General features: G+C 43.4%; 1 protein-coding gene across 1 annotated transcript in view; it reads right to left on the bottom strand.

The window, feature by feature from the left end:
• Positions 1-6,454: 6,454 nt before the first annotated feature.
• The window catches only part of PTPRJ (protein tyrosine phosphatase receptor type J), a 154,914-nt gene continuing 147,403 nt past the window's right edge, over positions 6,455-13,965 (bottom strand). The window contains exons 23-25 of the mRNA XM_019743598.2: positions 13,540-13,700; positions 12,139-12,274; positions 6,455-10,097 (exon numbers count right to left, since the gene is read on the bottom strand). Of these exons, the coding sequence (XP_019599157.2) occupies positions 9,939-10,097; positions 12,139-12,274; positions 13,540-13,700 (456 nt within the window). The 3' untranslated portion in view covers positions 6,455-9,938. The remainder of the gene's footprint in view (positions 10,098-12,138; positions 12,275-13,539; positions 13,701-13,965) is intronic.

The following is a 13,965-nucleotide window of genomic DNA, read 5'->3' as shown; positions in this document are numbered from 1 at the left end:
TTAGAGACCACATAAGATTTTTTTCCTTCTTTTTCTCATCTAAACTTCCTAAATCACCATGAACATATTATATTAATAAATTGTAAGGGGATAAAAAGCTGATGGCAAGGGCACTTCTGTTGTGCGGGGCGTCCGGTGGGGTCTCTGCTCCCACTCCCCACATAAGAACGCAGGATGTGGCTAGGCCAAAAAGGAACACCCACGGAGCCATAGGTAGGGGAGTCATACTACTATATTCTCGCTGGTGGCATTATAGTCTCAGTAGAGGCTGGATCCACACTGTCCGCAACCCACTGTCCTAACTGCAATCTGCTCTTGCTAGCTCAGCCACCACCTTCTTGCTAGCCCCCATTTTTTGCTAGCATAGCCACAGCAGTTATATTAGTGGCCAATGGCTCACTGGTACAGCTGACGGCCAACTAGCCACAGCTGATGGCCATGCAATCACAGTTGATGGCCATTTACTACCTGAGCCAGCACTTTTCTATGTGAGGCCGAGAGCCTGGAAACTGCTCTCTGGGGCTCTGTCCCCACAACTTCCTTCATCCTATTGTTGATTTTTAGGCATCCCCTGTCAACTTCCTGATTCCTTTTCCAGTCCTATTTTCCTCCACTGCCCTCTCACAGCCTAACCAAGGATTCCTTCCTCAGCCCAGTCCTCTGGCGCCACCTCGTGGCCACATCAAAACTGCTGCCCCCTCACCCATGGGGCTCAACTCTTGGGTCCCAAGGCCTTACCTGGCTGCAGGAAAGTGACTTTGATAGGATGTAACTGAAAAAGCCTAGGGTCCCATGTTTTCCTCGGAGGTCCCAGAGATCTTCCACAACCAGCCCTTAAGGGAGCTGTGAAATCCAGAAGGGAGGGATGGGCTGTCAGAACTTTTGAAACCTGGGCTTAAACCTCCATTCGCCCTGCCTCCCCCTTCTGCTCCCCAGAAGCCAACTAACCCTCCATCCTGGAAGACCCACACTCAGCCAGGAGCAAGAAGGTGGTCCCTTGTTTCCTCCAGCTTTATAGACCAGAATCTAACATCTAAAAGTAAACTTTAATTTTTAACAAACTGCTAGCAACAGGAGGCACTCATAAAACAGCCTCGGGTTCACAAACTTTGTAGAACTTGACAAACATACTTTAAAATATATTGCGGCTTTCTTTTGAGCCAAGGACAAAAAGTGCTAAAATTTTAATGAATTATTATTAATAAGTACTACTCCACATTCATTGGGGGAAGTTAGAAAATTTAGGCAAGCAAAAATAAAAATAAAAGCCACTCTAATCCCACCATGACATAGTTCTGGAGATGTCTTCCTTCTCTTTTATGCACTTATCTAATTTTTTAATGGGATTATTCTCTACTTATAGTTCTATAAATTGCTTTTCTCACTTTACGTGTTACTTTACATCACAGGGGATTACCTGATTTTTATTTCCCATGATATCTCAGTTTCTAGGCCATACCTGGGTAATCTTCATCGAACTAAGTGCCGGGAACAGAAGACACTTGAGCACTGGTCCACTGAGCAGTTTAGCCTGTTTTTTTGTTTGTTTTGTTTTTGGGTTTTGGGTTTTTTTTAAGTACACAGTTATCAACAGGTCAGCGATAGAATGTGAAGGATTTTTGCATCCTCCTGCCTTCTCCAAACCAATAGTGTATGCAGAAGACTTTGGGGACAACTTTAGCCTGAATCCAAGTGTGAAAACTGTGCATGCATTTCCCCAGCCCACGTATTGTCTCCGAGCAGGAAGCCCACAAAACTCACTGTAATACTATCTTTAGTGCAGGCCCCTAGGACAGAGGTGTAGGCAAATCCTGACTGTTTTCTCTCAGGTTCTGTTCAGAATTGCCTGTGCTAAGAAAGTGCCTCTTTTAAACAAAATCATCTACTGTTGAAAGAGGTGACTAAGAACCAAGAGGGAGTCAAGAGGTGCAAACTTCCAGTTATGAAATAAATAAGGTATGGGGTGAAAATAAAAAATAAAAAATTACTAGGGATGCAATGTACAGCATGATGACCATAGTTAACACTCCTGCATGATATGTAGGAAAGTTGTTAAGAGACTAGATCCTAAGAGTTCTCATCACCAGGAGAAAGTTTTTTTTCTTTGTATTCTATCTACATGAGATGATGGATGTTAACTAAACCTATTGTGGTAATCATTTCACAATATACATAAATCAAACCGTCATGCTGTATACCTCAAACTTATACAGTGATGTATGTCAATTATTTCTCAATAAAACTAAATAAAACTGAAAAAAAAATTAAAGAACCAAGCCTTGGGGTTGATTCAAATCCTAATTCCACCAATCACTAGCTGTGGAGCTAAGTGTTTTAGTTATTGCCACAAAAGTGCTGTATAACAAATGACCCCAAAGTCATAGGTTCTCATGGAGTAAATTATTCTCATGGATGTACAGTCAGGTAGGGACCAGCTAACCTGGACGGGGTGGGGCCGAGTGTCTGCTCCAAGGAGGAGGTGGTCTGAGCTTGGCTGGGGCAGCTCTGCTCCACATGTACGCCCTCTGGGGCAGCAGCTGCCCAGGGCAACTTCAATGGTTGAAGTACAAGCAGGTGAACAAAAACAAAGTCTCTTGTGGTCTAGATTTGGAACTAGTACTGTCACTTCTGCCCACATTCATGGACCAAACCAAATGGCATAGTCTTGTCTTGAATCAAAGACAAGGGAGGAGGAGGGCATCAGCCTACTACCATCATTTATCTCAAATCTACCCACCTCTCTCTGTCTCACTGCCATTATCCTCATCAAGTTTCCGTCATCGATTTGCAAACCATTGTGAAGCCAGAGCCTCTAACAGGCCTCTCTGCTCCAGTTTCCCTCCTACAACCCATTCTCCACACAGTGACCAGGACAATCATGACGCCCATTTGAAACCCTGATGGCCTCCCACTGCTCATAGGCTAGTATCACATCTCCATACCAGGACTTACGAAGCCGAAGCCCAACACTGTGGGGCCCGCGCCTACCTCTCCCGCTGCACAGTGTGCTCTTAGCTCCAGAGACCGCAGTCTCCTAACTGCTCTTCAAAAGCGCCACATTCGTTCCTCCCTCAAGGTAATGGCGCACTCTGCCCCTCGTGCCCGCTCCCTGCAGGTCTGCCTCCTCATTCCAGCTGCAGTGTGTCAGCAGACGTGTGTTGATTCCTTTATAATTTCCTGTCTTTCCCATGGGCCTTTAAATTCCACGAGGGCAGTGATCCTGCCTCTTTTCTTCACAAACGTACATCCCCAGGGCTCACTGCCAGACCGTAGTAGATAATCGAGAAAAATTTAGGTTGATAAATGAATAACCACCAAGTACTGAGTGTTCCAGGCAATATGCTCAGCACATCACGGCACCAAAATTATAACTAACTCATATGTGCAAAAAATTTACCTGTCATCTTTTTTCTTACTGAGCTTACCTCAAGTCCCTCTCTGCTGAATGCCAAGGTCTGTGACATGCGGGTGGACCCCTAGAAACGTATCAGTTGAAGGTGTAGTGTGATGGCCAGACAACATCGTGCTCAAAACTCCTGTGGGAAGATGCCCTAGTAGGGCCCTGGGTCTCTACACTTCCTCAGCTTTAACAAGCAGTCCACCTGCGTCCCCCTCTGCTCAGGCAGGAGGGGCTGTGCACAGTTGACCCCTAAACAACGCCGGAGTTGAGGCGCCCACACCCTCGCAGTGGAAAATCCACCTATAACTTTTGACTCCACTGTCAGTGCTTCACATTGTCAGATTCGACCAACTAGGGATTGAAAACAGCACTTGCAACCCACTGTTGGGAAGCTGAAGTTGTGAATCTACAGTTGGGAACATGAAAATACTTTTGTCCATTCTTTGTTGATTTACTCACAGGTGCAAAACCCACATGTACGAAGGGACAACTGTATTTGTTGAAAAAAATCCTCACATAAGTGGCTCCACACAGTTCAAACCTGTATGTTCAAGAATCAACTATATTCGATAAGCCACAAATACTGCTCTCCCGATACTCAGGGCAAACTTAGTTCCCTGCCACCTAATGCTTACCAACTGCAGAAAGGTTCTGTACCTTATACTCAGTCCGTTTGGGTAGGGAAAGAACGAAAGCTCAGGCCTCCAAACTGTTGTGCCTGCACCATTCTTCATACCACCATACATCCAGAAGCATCTTTTTAAAAGCAAGAGACTTTGTCCTCAACCAGGGAAGTCATTACGTCTGGAATCATTAAACTGTGATATGATCCAGATCTGTGCTTTTTGCCTAATCAAAAAACGAATTATAGCAACAGACCTTGGGCAGACCTGGACATACTAAGGGAGACCATACCTGGAAAACTGACCTTCTTCCACCTAGTATTTCACAGTAAACAACTCAGAAATGTGCTGGAATTGTTACTCTTTATTTTGCAGTTGGCAAGCAGGCCAGCATCTAGCTGTCGTCTCTATATGGTTGGGAGAGGTGAGGAGGATAGGAGAAAGAGATAAAAAGAGAGTGGGGGGATGGAGACAGAGAAAAAGATTGGCAAGGCAAACCCCTTGAAAGCCCTGATACAGTCCTGCCTGATCTGGTCGTACTAGCGACTGCTGAGAACCTAGTAGTGGGGACCTAGAGACCCGGGAAACATGTCTCCCACTGAAAGTGCTACAGTGCTCTGTTCTGTGTGAAACAATACATCCTCTATCCTCACTCACATTAATAGGACTTTACCCCATTAACCGGCCAAGTGTCTGGTGGTGAACTTCCTTACATCTTATCATGGTCACCGTGTGACCACCATGCAGTTTCAACCCAAAGAAAATAGTGAAGGTAAAATTGTGCATGTGTATATATGTATCTGTGTATACGTATGTACATATGTGTAAGTCTGTACACACACAGGCCTGGCACATATTCAAGGTGACAGTTTTAGTCACCCACTCACACAGTCCTAGAGCTCTTCTTACCTATTGGGGTCATCAGCCTCACCCCGCCCCTTCCTGCATGATCATATTCGTTACCCAGAAGCCCTCACCATTCTCCAAGCAAAGCAAGCACTTCCATGCCCCAGGCCTTCCCTCCTCTTTGATCCTCCTGCTAAAATTCTGTATTAAGACTCAGCTTAAATACCACCCCTCTTAATTCTTCTGGATCCCTGTTACCTGCTCCTTTAAACCTCCTCTGGTATTTCATAGGGTTCATTTCGCATTTGCACCACACACACCCCTGGCCTCTCCGCCTAGCCTGCCCACTTCTTATGGGCAGGACTCCAGCTGCATACACCTTTCTTCGTGACGGGCCTGAGAGCGTCCTGAGAGAGTGCACTGCTGCCGTCCAAACATCTCTCTCCCTTTTGAGTTTCCCCCAAAGCAGGGGTTGTGTGGAGAGCACACAGAGCTTTCTCTTGACACGGAGTAACTGCACCACCTGTCATGTGAAAACGACAACGTGTTGCATCAGGGGGTGGCATGCTCTTTTTCTCTGTATTTTCGCCATCTGGCACACTGAAGGTTTTATCTGCATGTTGTTTGTCTGACTCCTCCTATCAGAGCACAAGCTCCAAGAAGGCAGAGATTTTGGTCAGTTGTGATCACCATTGAACCCTCAGCCACTAAGCTATAGTGGCTGGTGCATAGTAGGCACTCAATAGCACTGTTGAATGGATTAATTGGTCTCAGGGAAAAGAAACAAGAGAGATCTCAAAACAAAGTCATCTTAGTCTGCTTAGCATTTGCATCAAGCGTAGAGAGAGGGATGAAATAAAAACTACGCAAATTGCTACAATATCCCCCAAATCCATCAATAAAAAACCCTCCACAAACCCTGGGGACTTGCCTGAGGGACGTATGCCACCACCACACGGCTATCTGTCCATGTGTAGACCCATGCACCCGACCCTTCTCTGAGAGCATAAAGTCACCTCTTAGATGCACACTCACTTCTTCCAAATCTTCTTATTCAGTCGCCCTGGATGTGTTCTGGGCTGAATTATGTCCCCCCAAAGTTAAAGTCCTAACCCTTAGTACCTCAGAATGTGACTGTATTTGGAGATAGTGTCTTTAAGAGATAATTAAGGTAAAATTAGTTCATTCAGGTGGGCTCTAATCCAATGAGACTGATGTCCTTGTAAGAAGGGGAGATTAGGATACAGAACACACAGAGAGAAGGCCACGTGAAGACACAGGGAGATAGTGGCCACCTATACGCCAAGGAGAGCGTCTTTGGAAGAAACCAACTCTGCTGTCACCTTGATCTCGGACTTCTCGCCTCCTGAATTGTGAGAAAATAAATTTCTGTCGTTTAACCCCCTAGGCGGTGGTACTTATTACAGCTGCCCACGCAAACTAATACGACGTGGGAAACATAAAAGGGAAACGTGTTTTTGTTCAGGCTACCCCAGTTGAATGCAGGCCAGTAAACCATGTGGTAAATGAAATAGTGTGGACATCAAGTAAGGAGGAGGGGGAAAAGAAACACACAAAGGCATGATGTGTTGACATCTTTTATATTTGGTATTTGTAAGTCTTTTTAAAAAAGTTTTTTTCAGGCCATTTTTTTCTTAAAAACAAAAAAAAGCAACCAACAGCAATACTCTGTACAAGTATAAACAAACATTAGAAATATGCATCATTCCAAAATAGTTACAAGAAAATTACAGTTTTAGAATCTACATCAACACATCCTATCCATATGTGCCCCGTGGGAAAAAAAGCTACAGTATGTTGAACGCTCGACTCCTCTGTATGGTCTGAAAACCCAGAACTTGGACTTTTGAGGCAAATCAGCATCAGTCACCGAGTCTTGTTTAGCTCAATAAGCACAATCAAGCATTTCAAAAGAAAAGCAGGTTTTTTTCATCCCAGATGAAAAGCAAACAGGAATCAGCTGCATAGTTTGCCCCCAACCCTCAGGAGCCTCTGACTCGACAAAGCCCAAATCCAGTGGAGTCAATTATGCCAAAGTCTAGCTGGAGGACACTACATGGCCATAGAGAACAGACTCCAAAAGTTATTCCCTCCTGGTGTCGCTAGATTTAACTTTGGGGGCTAAATGTCCTTGTTCTGGGGAGAAGAGCTCAATGGCCCAAATCCCCCAAACCAATAACCACCAATCTTTAGCCCTTTCACTGACCATGAATCCCACCCTGGCTGCCTTTTTCTATGTAACTGTCAAATGCTAAAACAGGGTGATCACGCCATCTCCACGATTCAACTGGACTCCTCAATTTAGTTCTTTGTTCTTGGGAGGGTTTGGGGCAGGAGCTCAAAAGCACCTTCCTCTTTCCTATGAACCAACCCCGCCTGTATGCCCTGTATATTTACACAGTAATCTTCCCTTTTCAAATGCTATAAATACCCTCACCACCCCCACTGGCCCCGTCCCCTAGCCGTCTTCAGGATGCAGAGAAGCATCGTGACCTTCATATGACCTGCCATTTGGAATCCAGACCTCTCCAGCACAAGCCTTCCTCTGGGACTGGGAATGACGTCCGGGAGTGGCCCATTTCCCAAGCCCATACCAGGCGGAAGGGAGGAGGGTTTCTGTGTTTTGAGTTTTTATACAATATGTTTATAATTATTGTTGCTTTCATTAATTTTAAAGGGATTTTTAGAGCCAAGTCCTTCCCTCTGACTTCTCCATGGCAGCGATGCGAGCAGGGCAGGGCTTAGCCTTTCCATGGGATTTGACACCTAGACATCCATCACGATGGCTTCCTGACAAATTAGAGTGGGGAGGGATGTGACCCACAGAACTGCATCCTGCACAGGGACTTCTGAATGAAATTCTGGACCTCTCCCAAATCTGCCTGCATTGCGGGGCCGACCAGTGTGGTTTGGAAGCAATCCGCCCAAACCCAGCTGCACTCAACACCCCAGAACAGCCTGGCTTCCCTGATTCAAACCTATAGAGCTGAAAGCCCTCTGAAGTTGAGTCAAGAGGACCCAGCCTGGCCTGGCTAACCCATTCCTTCAGGGGCCTGATACTGAATGAAGCGCTTATTTCCAAAGGGAGCAAAGGATTCAGCAAAAAGTGCAATTTCCATTTGGGAAGCAAGGTTCTCCCAAAACGTGACACCACCACCACCTCTCCTTTTAATCCTTTCAGTACCTCAAAGGGGAAGGGGGATGAAAGACGTACAGCACTAAACCTCTGAACCAAATCAAGGGCTGTCATACATTGTGGTTCACCCTTCACAGCCTTAAAATACCCACTCACATGTCCAGTCAGTTACCAAAGTGCAGGCGAGTGGAGGAGCGTGGTGGGGTCAGGAGACGCGCTCCCACAGGTCAACAGGGACCAGGGCCCTCAGAGAAGACCCCGTTCCCATCTTCAACAGGAAACGTTTGACCTAAGTTTACAGCAGGATTTCTGACTGTGGCAAATGGCCACAGAATTCCAGGGACCTGGTAATTCCTTCATAAGACCTTGTATACTTCATTGCCTACTGGAGGATACACTCAAAACTTCTTCACAATATAACCTGAGCCACAATATAAAATAAAAAGAAACAAATCCTTTCATGTTAATGCCTTGAGAGTTTACAGATTATGTACCAATAAAATAAATCCACATAAATTCTGAAATTCTTGGTGGATATACACCTGAAGCAAAAAAAAAAAAAGTTAATCTACACTTAAAAAAAATCAAAGTAATTACAGCAGCAGTATAGTGAAAAGAGGTTTTAGAAATAATAATTACATCTTTGATACAAATTCAAACTTTGTACACCTCAATTCAAAGGAATGACTGTTTTTAAAGGTTTAGTATACATAAATGTATACATATACACATATATGCGTATATATATACATACACAGTAGATAGCAATATGTGTCACTGCAGATAGACTAAAGCCAGTGGACTTTGAAGGAGGAGGGATTAATTTGACACTGTTTTCACACTGAAGTGTTCACAAATTGCCACGCTTTTAAACACACACACACATATACAGACACACAGACACACATAAAATGCCAACCTGAGTAAAACGTTACTAAAAACCTAGAGTATCATGAATCACTAAGTCACATATTGCACCTTTAAATAATCCTTCTTACCAAATACAGAAATGAGAAAAAGGATAAAACAGGAACAAGGAGAGTACATCATTCTAGGATTCCTTGGCTTTCCCCCAACCCCCAAAATTCTCAAGGTGATATTTAGTTTCCACTCTCACTCAACCAGTGGGCTGAAAATGTGACCAACGGATGTGTCTTTGGGGAAAACTGGGAGGGAAAAAGGAAGAAAGAATACAGCACTAAACTGGGGGTGGGGATGGAGGGGGAGTGGGGAGAGAGGCCTCCCCCAACCAAACGAGTACAGGAATGTTACTGAGAAGGCTGGACTTCTGATACTAAACTACTGTTTAAATATTCCACATATTCCAATGATGAGATTCAATACAAAAATATAGAAATCTACTGAGTTTTGCCTGTGGAAGCATAATTCAGAAAAGGCACATGTTCAAATAGAAAACCCAGGCTGGAGAGGTGCCACATACCCCTCCCGGCAAGATAACCATCCACAGTATGTCTTTTCCATCAGCTAGATCCTAAGATACAGTAGGTAAAAATAGACCTCTGATACTTAAAAATATTCAACCCAACACAATCCTGGCGTTAGCATGTAGATCATATAAAATAGTCTTTAAAAAAAAAAATCTGTTTTGAAAAAGAAAAAAAAAATCATAGCTCACTTTTCCTGGTTTTCCATAATTCTCAAGGAAAAAAAAGTGAACTCATCCCAGTGACCAGGAACGTAGCCGACTTGCTCACCACCATCCACAGCCCCTGGTTGCCCCAACTTCTCATTTGTCGTGTGTTAGGTGTGCAGCTTCACACCCTCAATTCGTTCTAACAAAACGGAACAAAGAATTAAGATATTAGACATATAAAAACATGTCAACATCGCGGCATTTTCCTTTCTGTGGGTGTGATGGTCTAGTTAACTCCAACAAGGCTTTCCTTTGGAATTAGGCGATGTAACCATTTGTTTTTCCAAACGTGGTCACTGGCGCAAGGTTTTCATAGATTGTCATTGCAGTTGTGTTCTGGTAGATGAGATCTACTTTTGAGTCCTTTTGGGATCTGATAATATCTAAAACACATTGATTGAGGAAAACATACTGGTCCTGTTAAAAAAGGAAGGAGAGAAAACAAATGAGCACAGATCCCGGAGATTAGCACCCAAGGTTATTTTCAAACAGATTTCCACCCCTCAACGCCATCTGCCCCAGAGTGAACACTTCAAGTTAACATGTGTTAAGAGGTAACCACAGAGAGCAAGAGCCTCATCATCAATGATTCTCAGGCAGAGGGGCAGACTCCCCACACCTACCCTTAGCCAGTCCAAGATACAGTAGGTAAAATACACCTTAAAATATATTCAACCCAACAGGATCCCGGCTTTAGCATGTGAATCCGATAAAACAGTCTTTAAAAAAAAAAAAAATCTGTTTTGACAACGAAAATAAATCATAGCTCTCTTTTCATGGTTTTTCACAATTCTCAAGGGAAAAAAAAGTGGTTCCTGGTTACCATGGTTAACCAGGAACGTAGATGACTAGCTCACCACCCATCCACAGCCCCTGGTAGCCCCAAGTTCTCACTTGTCATGAGTTACATGTGCAGTTTCACACCCAAGGAGCAACACCAGAATCTTGGGAAAGGACAAAGAAACAATGTGGAAGTGACAATGCACATGAACGTTCAAATAATCAAAGTCCTACAAGATTTTCTTGACTAGTGAGAATGTGCAGAACAAGGAGTAACTCGTGCTTCTCAGGGGAGGGGGTGGGTAACAGTGGGAATGATGGAGGTAGAGTTGGGTGAGGACCTCCCTGCAGGCAAGCGTTATCAGAAGCTACAGGGAGCCACTAAAAAGAGGAAGAAGAGGTATATGCTGACACAGAAACATATCCATGATGTTGTAAGAGAAAAAAAATCACAGGGCAGCCTTTTATATAAACTAGGATTCAATTTTTAAAAACTATTCCATATGTGTTTATGCGTGTGTGTCTGTGTGTGTGAGTATGTGTGTACACATGTGTTTTCCTACAGCTGTATATAAAGAAGTCTGTGAAGATACAGCCAAATTGTAAACATCAGCTACCTCTAGAGTGGGATTGGGGGAAAAGAAAAAACATATTCTATATAATCCTGTACTGTCAGATTTTTTAATAGCAACAGGTTTATATTTTCAAAAGAAAAAAGGGACATGAAAAGAAACTAGGCAGCTGTAAGATTCCTGTGTTTCCCAAAAGAGAATGAAAGATGGAGAACTGCTGCTCTATAGAATTATAGTAGGTAAAAGAAAATGTCTCTTGTGACCAACACAGGAGGGAGATTCCACTCTTTCTATCACAACCACACCACTCACCCCAAAGCACAAAATGTACCCAGACCTCTAGAATGTTCCCTGCTGGACTCAAAAACAGAGCACATATTCACAGAGTTCTAAATTGGTACAGGGCGACAGCCTGATACAAAATTAATATTCCGCTCTCATCCTCGTCAAGGCACATTCGCCCTACAGCTTTGAGAAAGGCTATTTCCCAATATATTTGTGGAGACCATGCCTCAAAACCCATGTTTATCGGCAACATTTCAGGGAAAGCCAAATCCAACAGTCTGACACAAATGACACTGTAGGTACTAGTATTCATTTTCTCAACTGGTCAGCATCCTCCTGTGGCTACGATAATTGGCATTCTTCAACATTCGCAAGGCTAGGTGAGGACACATTGCTCTATGGATGCTTAAAGCAGCATTATGCTACTTCACAGCATTAAATTTAATAAGTCCATTTCATTAGCTTATTTTAAGGATGGTAAGAGCTTCTTAGAAACAGAAGAGTGGAAAATATTAGTTTTATAAGTTTGAAATCCGGACGCCAAAGTTCAGAGACTTGCTAAGATTATTTGGTGGACCAGGTAAGAATCCTGATAATATCGAGGTCTGTAGCTCCATTGCTGATATCGGTACTATGTGTCACTGTATTGGGTAGTTCAATCCCATGTTAGTTTAGGATCTAAAAGAAATCCAGTGTTATGTCACGGCCCTGGGCCAGAAAGATCTGGAAGGGTGAATGGTTTAACACAAGTTTGTAACAGGGTGCAATCTTTTAAAAATGGACAAGAAGGGTGGGATGTCAAACACAGATGTTGAGCTCACCTCTGTTTGCACCATTAAAGGTCTGTGCATTCGAAGGTCATACACAATCCCGTACACATCCACAGTGTTCTCATTCTCTATCTGATAGATAAGACGATCGATGGCAATGAAAGTGCCCGTCCTTCCAACTCCCGCACTGAAACAAAGGGGAAATGAGCACATCACCATGTTACCTCTACTGTACAACCCGCACATTGCCCCATCCCTGCATATATGTCTACCAGGCTTGCAGTGCGATGCCCAGGATCATTAAACATTTGTTCAGCTGCAACCCCAGCAAGTCACACTGCACCAGCTTGGGACTGGGGTCCAAGTCCTAAAGTGCCTTTGGAGTCAAATGACACAGATAAAACACCTTGCTAGAGATTCTTGAATCCCACTCCCATTCAAGTTGCCACCATAAACAAGGATGGAAAGTTTCATCAATTTATTCCCCATAGGGCAACAAAGCCCCTCCTTTCTCCTGTCTTAAATTAATTCCTTTACCTTTAAAGCTAATGTCTTACTATTCTAGAGGAGGGAGTGGCAAACTTTTTCTGTGAAGGGCCAGACAGTAAATATCTTTGGGTTTACAGACCAAATGGTCTCTTTCTGCCATTGCAGCTGAAAACCATAATATGTAAACAAATGAGAGTGGCCGTGTGCCAATAAAACTTTATTTACTAAAAAGGGGAACCAAATATATTGTAGTGATGATTTTATGGGTATATACTTATCCCCAAACTCATCAAGTGGCATATATTAATCTATCTACAGTTTTTGTATGTCAAAAAATATTTTAAATAAATAAAAGGAATAGAACTATGTGTTTCAACATTGTTAAATAACAAACAGGCTGAATGAAGAAAGCAGGTATACATGAAGAATGAAGAATGATACACAATAATATCTGGTAAAAGTTTACAACAATATAAAACCATAGAGATATATGTATGTAATAAAATATAAAAGCACGCAAGGGAATGATGCAGATCAACTTTAGAACCCTGTTCACCTGTGTAAGAAGAAGAATGGGATAGGAGACTGGTAAGCAGAGACTTTATGTCCATAATGTATCAGTAACAAAAAAGGAACATATATGGCCTCATGTTATGCTTTATTAAATTGTTATTCTCTATATTTTTGTAAGGTTTAAATATTTTACAAGAAAATAGTATAAATGAGAAATACATTATGGCTTAAAAACGGAAAACACAGGTGCCTACCAGATCTGGCGCCCACACTGTAGTTTGCTAACCCCTGTCTCAGGGCTTAGGGAAAAGTCCATGGACACTTACCCAAACCTTTCTTGAATTTGTAAATGCCTACTGCATTCAATCCCATACCTTGCTTTTCAAAAGTGTCCATATTGATAATTGCCTTGGAAGTGTGTCACACATGGAGTGCCCACCAGCTGCCTACCTGCAATGCACCAGAACTGGCGATTCCGGGGGACATTGCTTCATGTAGTCACAAACAAGATACCGGAAGTTGATGAGCAAGTCCGTGGTGTCGGGAACGCCGTGGTCAGGCCAAGAGGTGAAGTGGAACTGTCGCAGGGGGTGACTTTCACTTGTCTGGTTCTAAAAGCCAAGAAAAGAGGTGAGATCCGGAGAGAAAGACCGCCTAGCAACATCAGATAGACAGTGAAATCAAGCAGTACCTGAGTGCTGAACCACACCGGATAGCTGAAAGGCAGCTAGACAGGAATGGTTACAACTGAAAATTAGACTTTTGCTTTGCGGCAACAGCTAATAAAGTGCTTGCATGGACTTCGACGTGCTCACCAAATCCTCATAACACGCCCAAGCAGGAGGGTTTATTATCCCCCTTTAAAGACAAGGAAGC

The sequence above is a fragment of the Rhinolophus sinicus genome, linkage group LG06, assembly GCF_036562045.2.
Source record: "Rhinolophus sinicus isolate RSC01 linkage group LG06, ASM3656204v1, whole genome shotgun sequence".
NCBI lineage: Eukaryota > Metazoa > Chordata > Mammalia > Chiroptera > Rhinolophidae > Rhinolophus > Rhinolophus sinicus.
The sequence above is the reverse complement of the archived record's forward strand: the minus strand, read 5'-3'. Positions and strand labels throughout refer to the sequence as shown.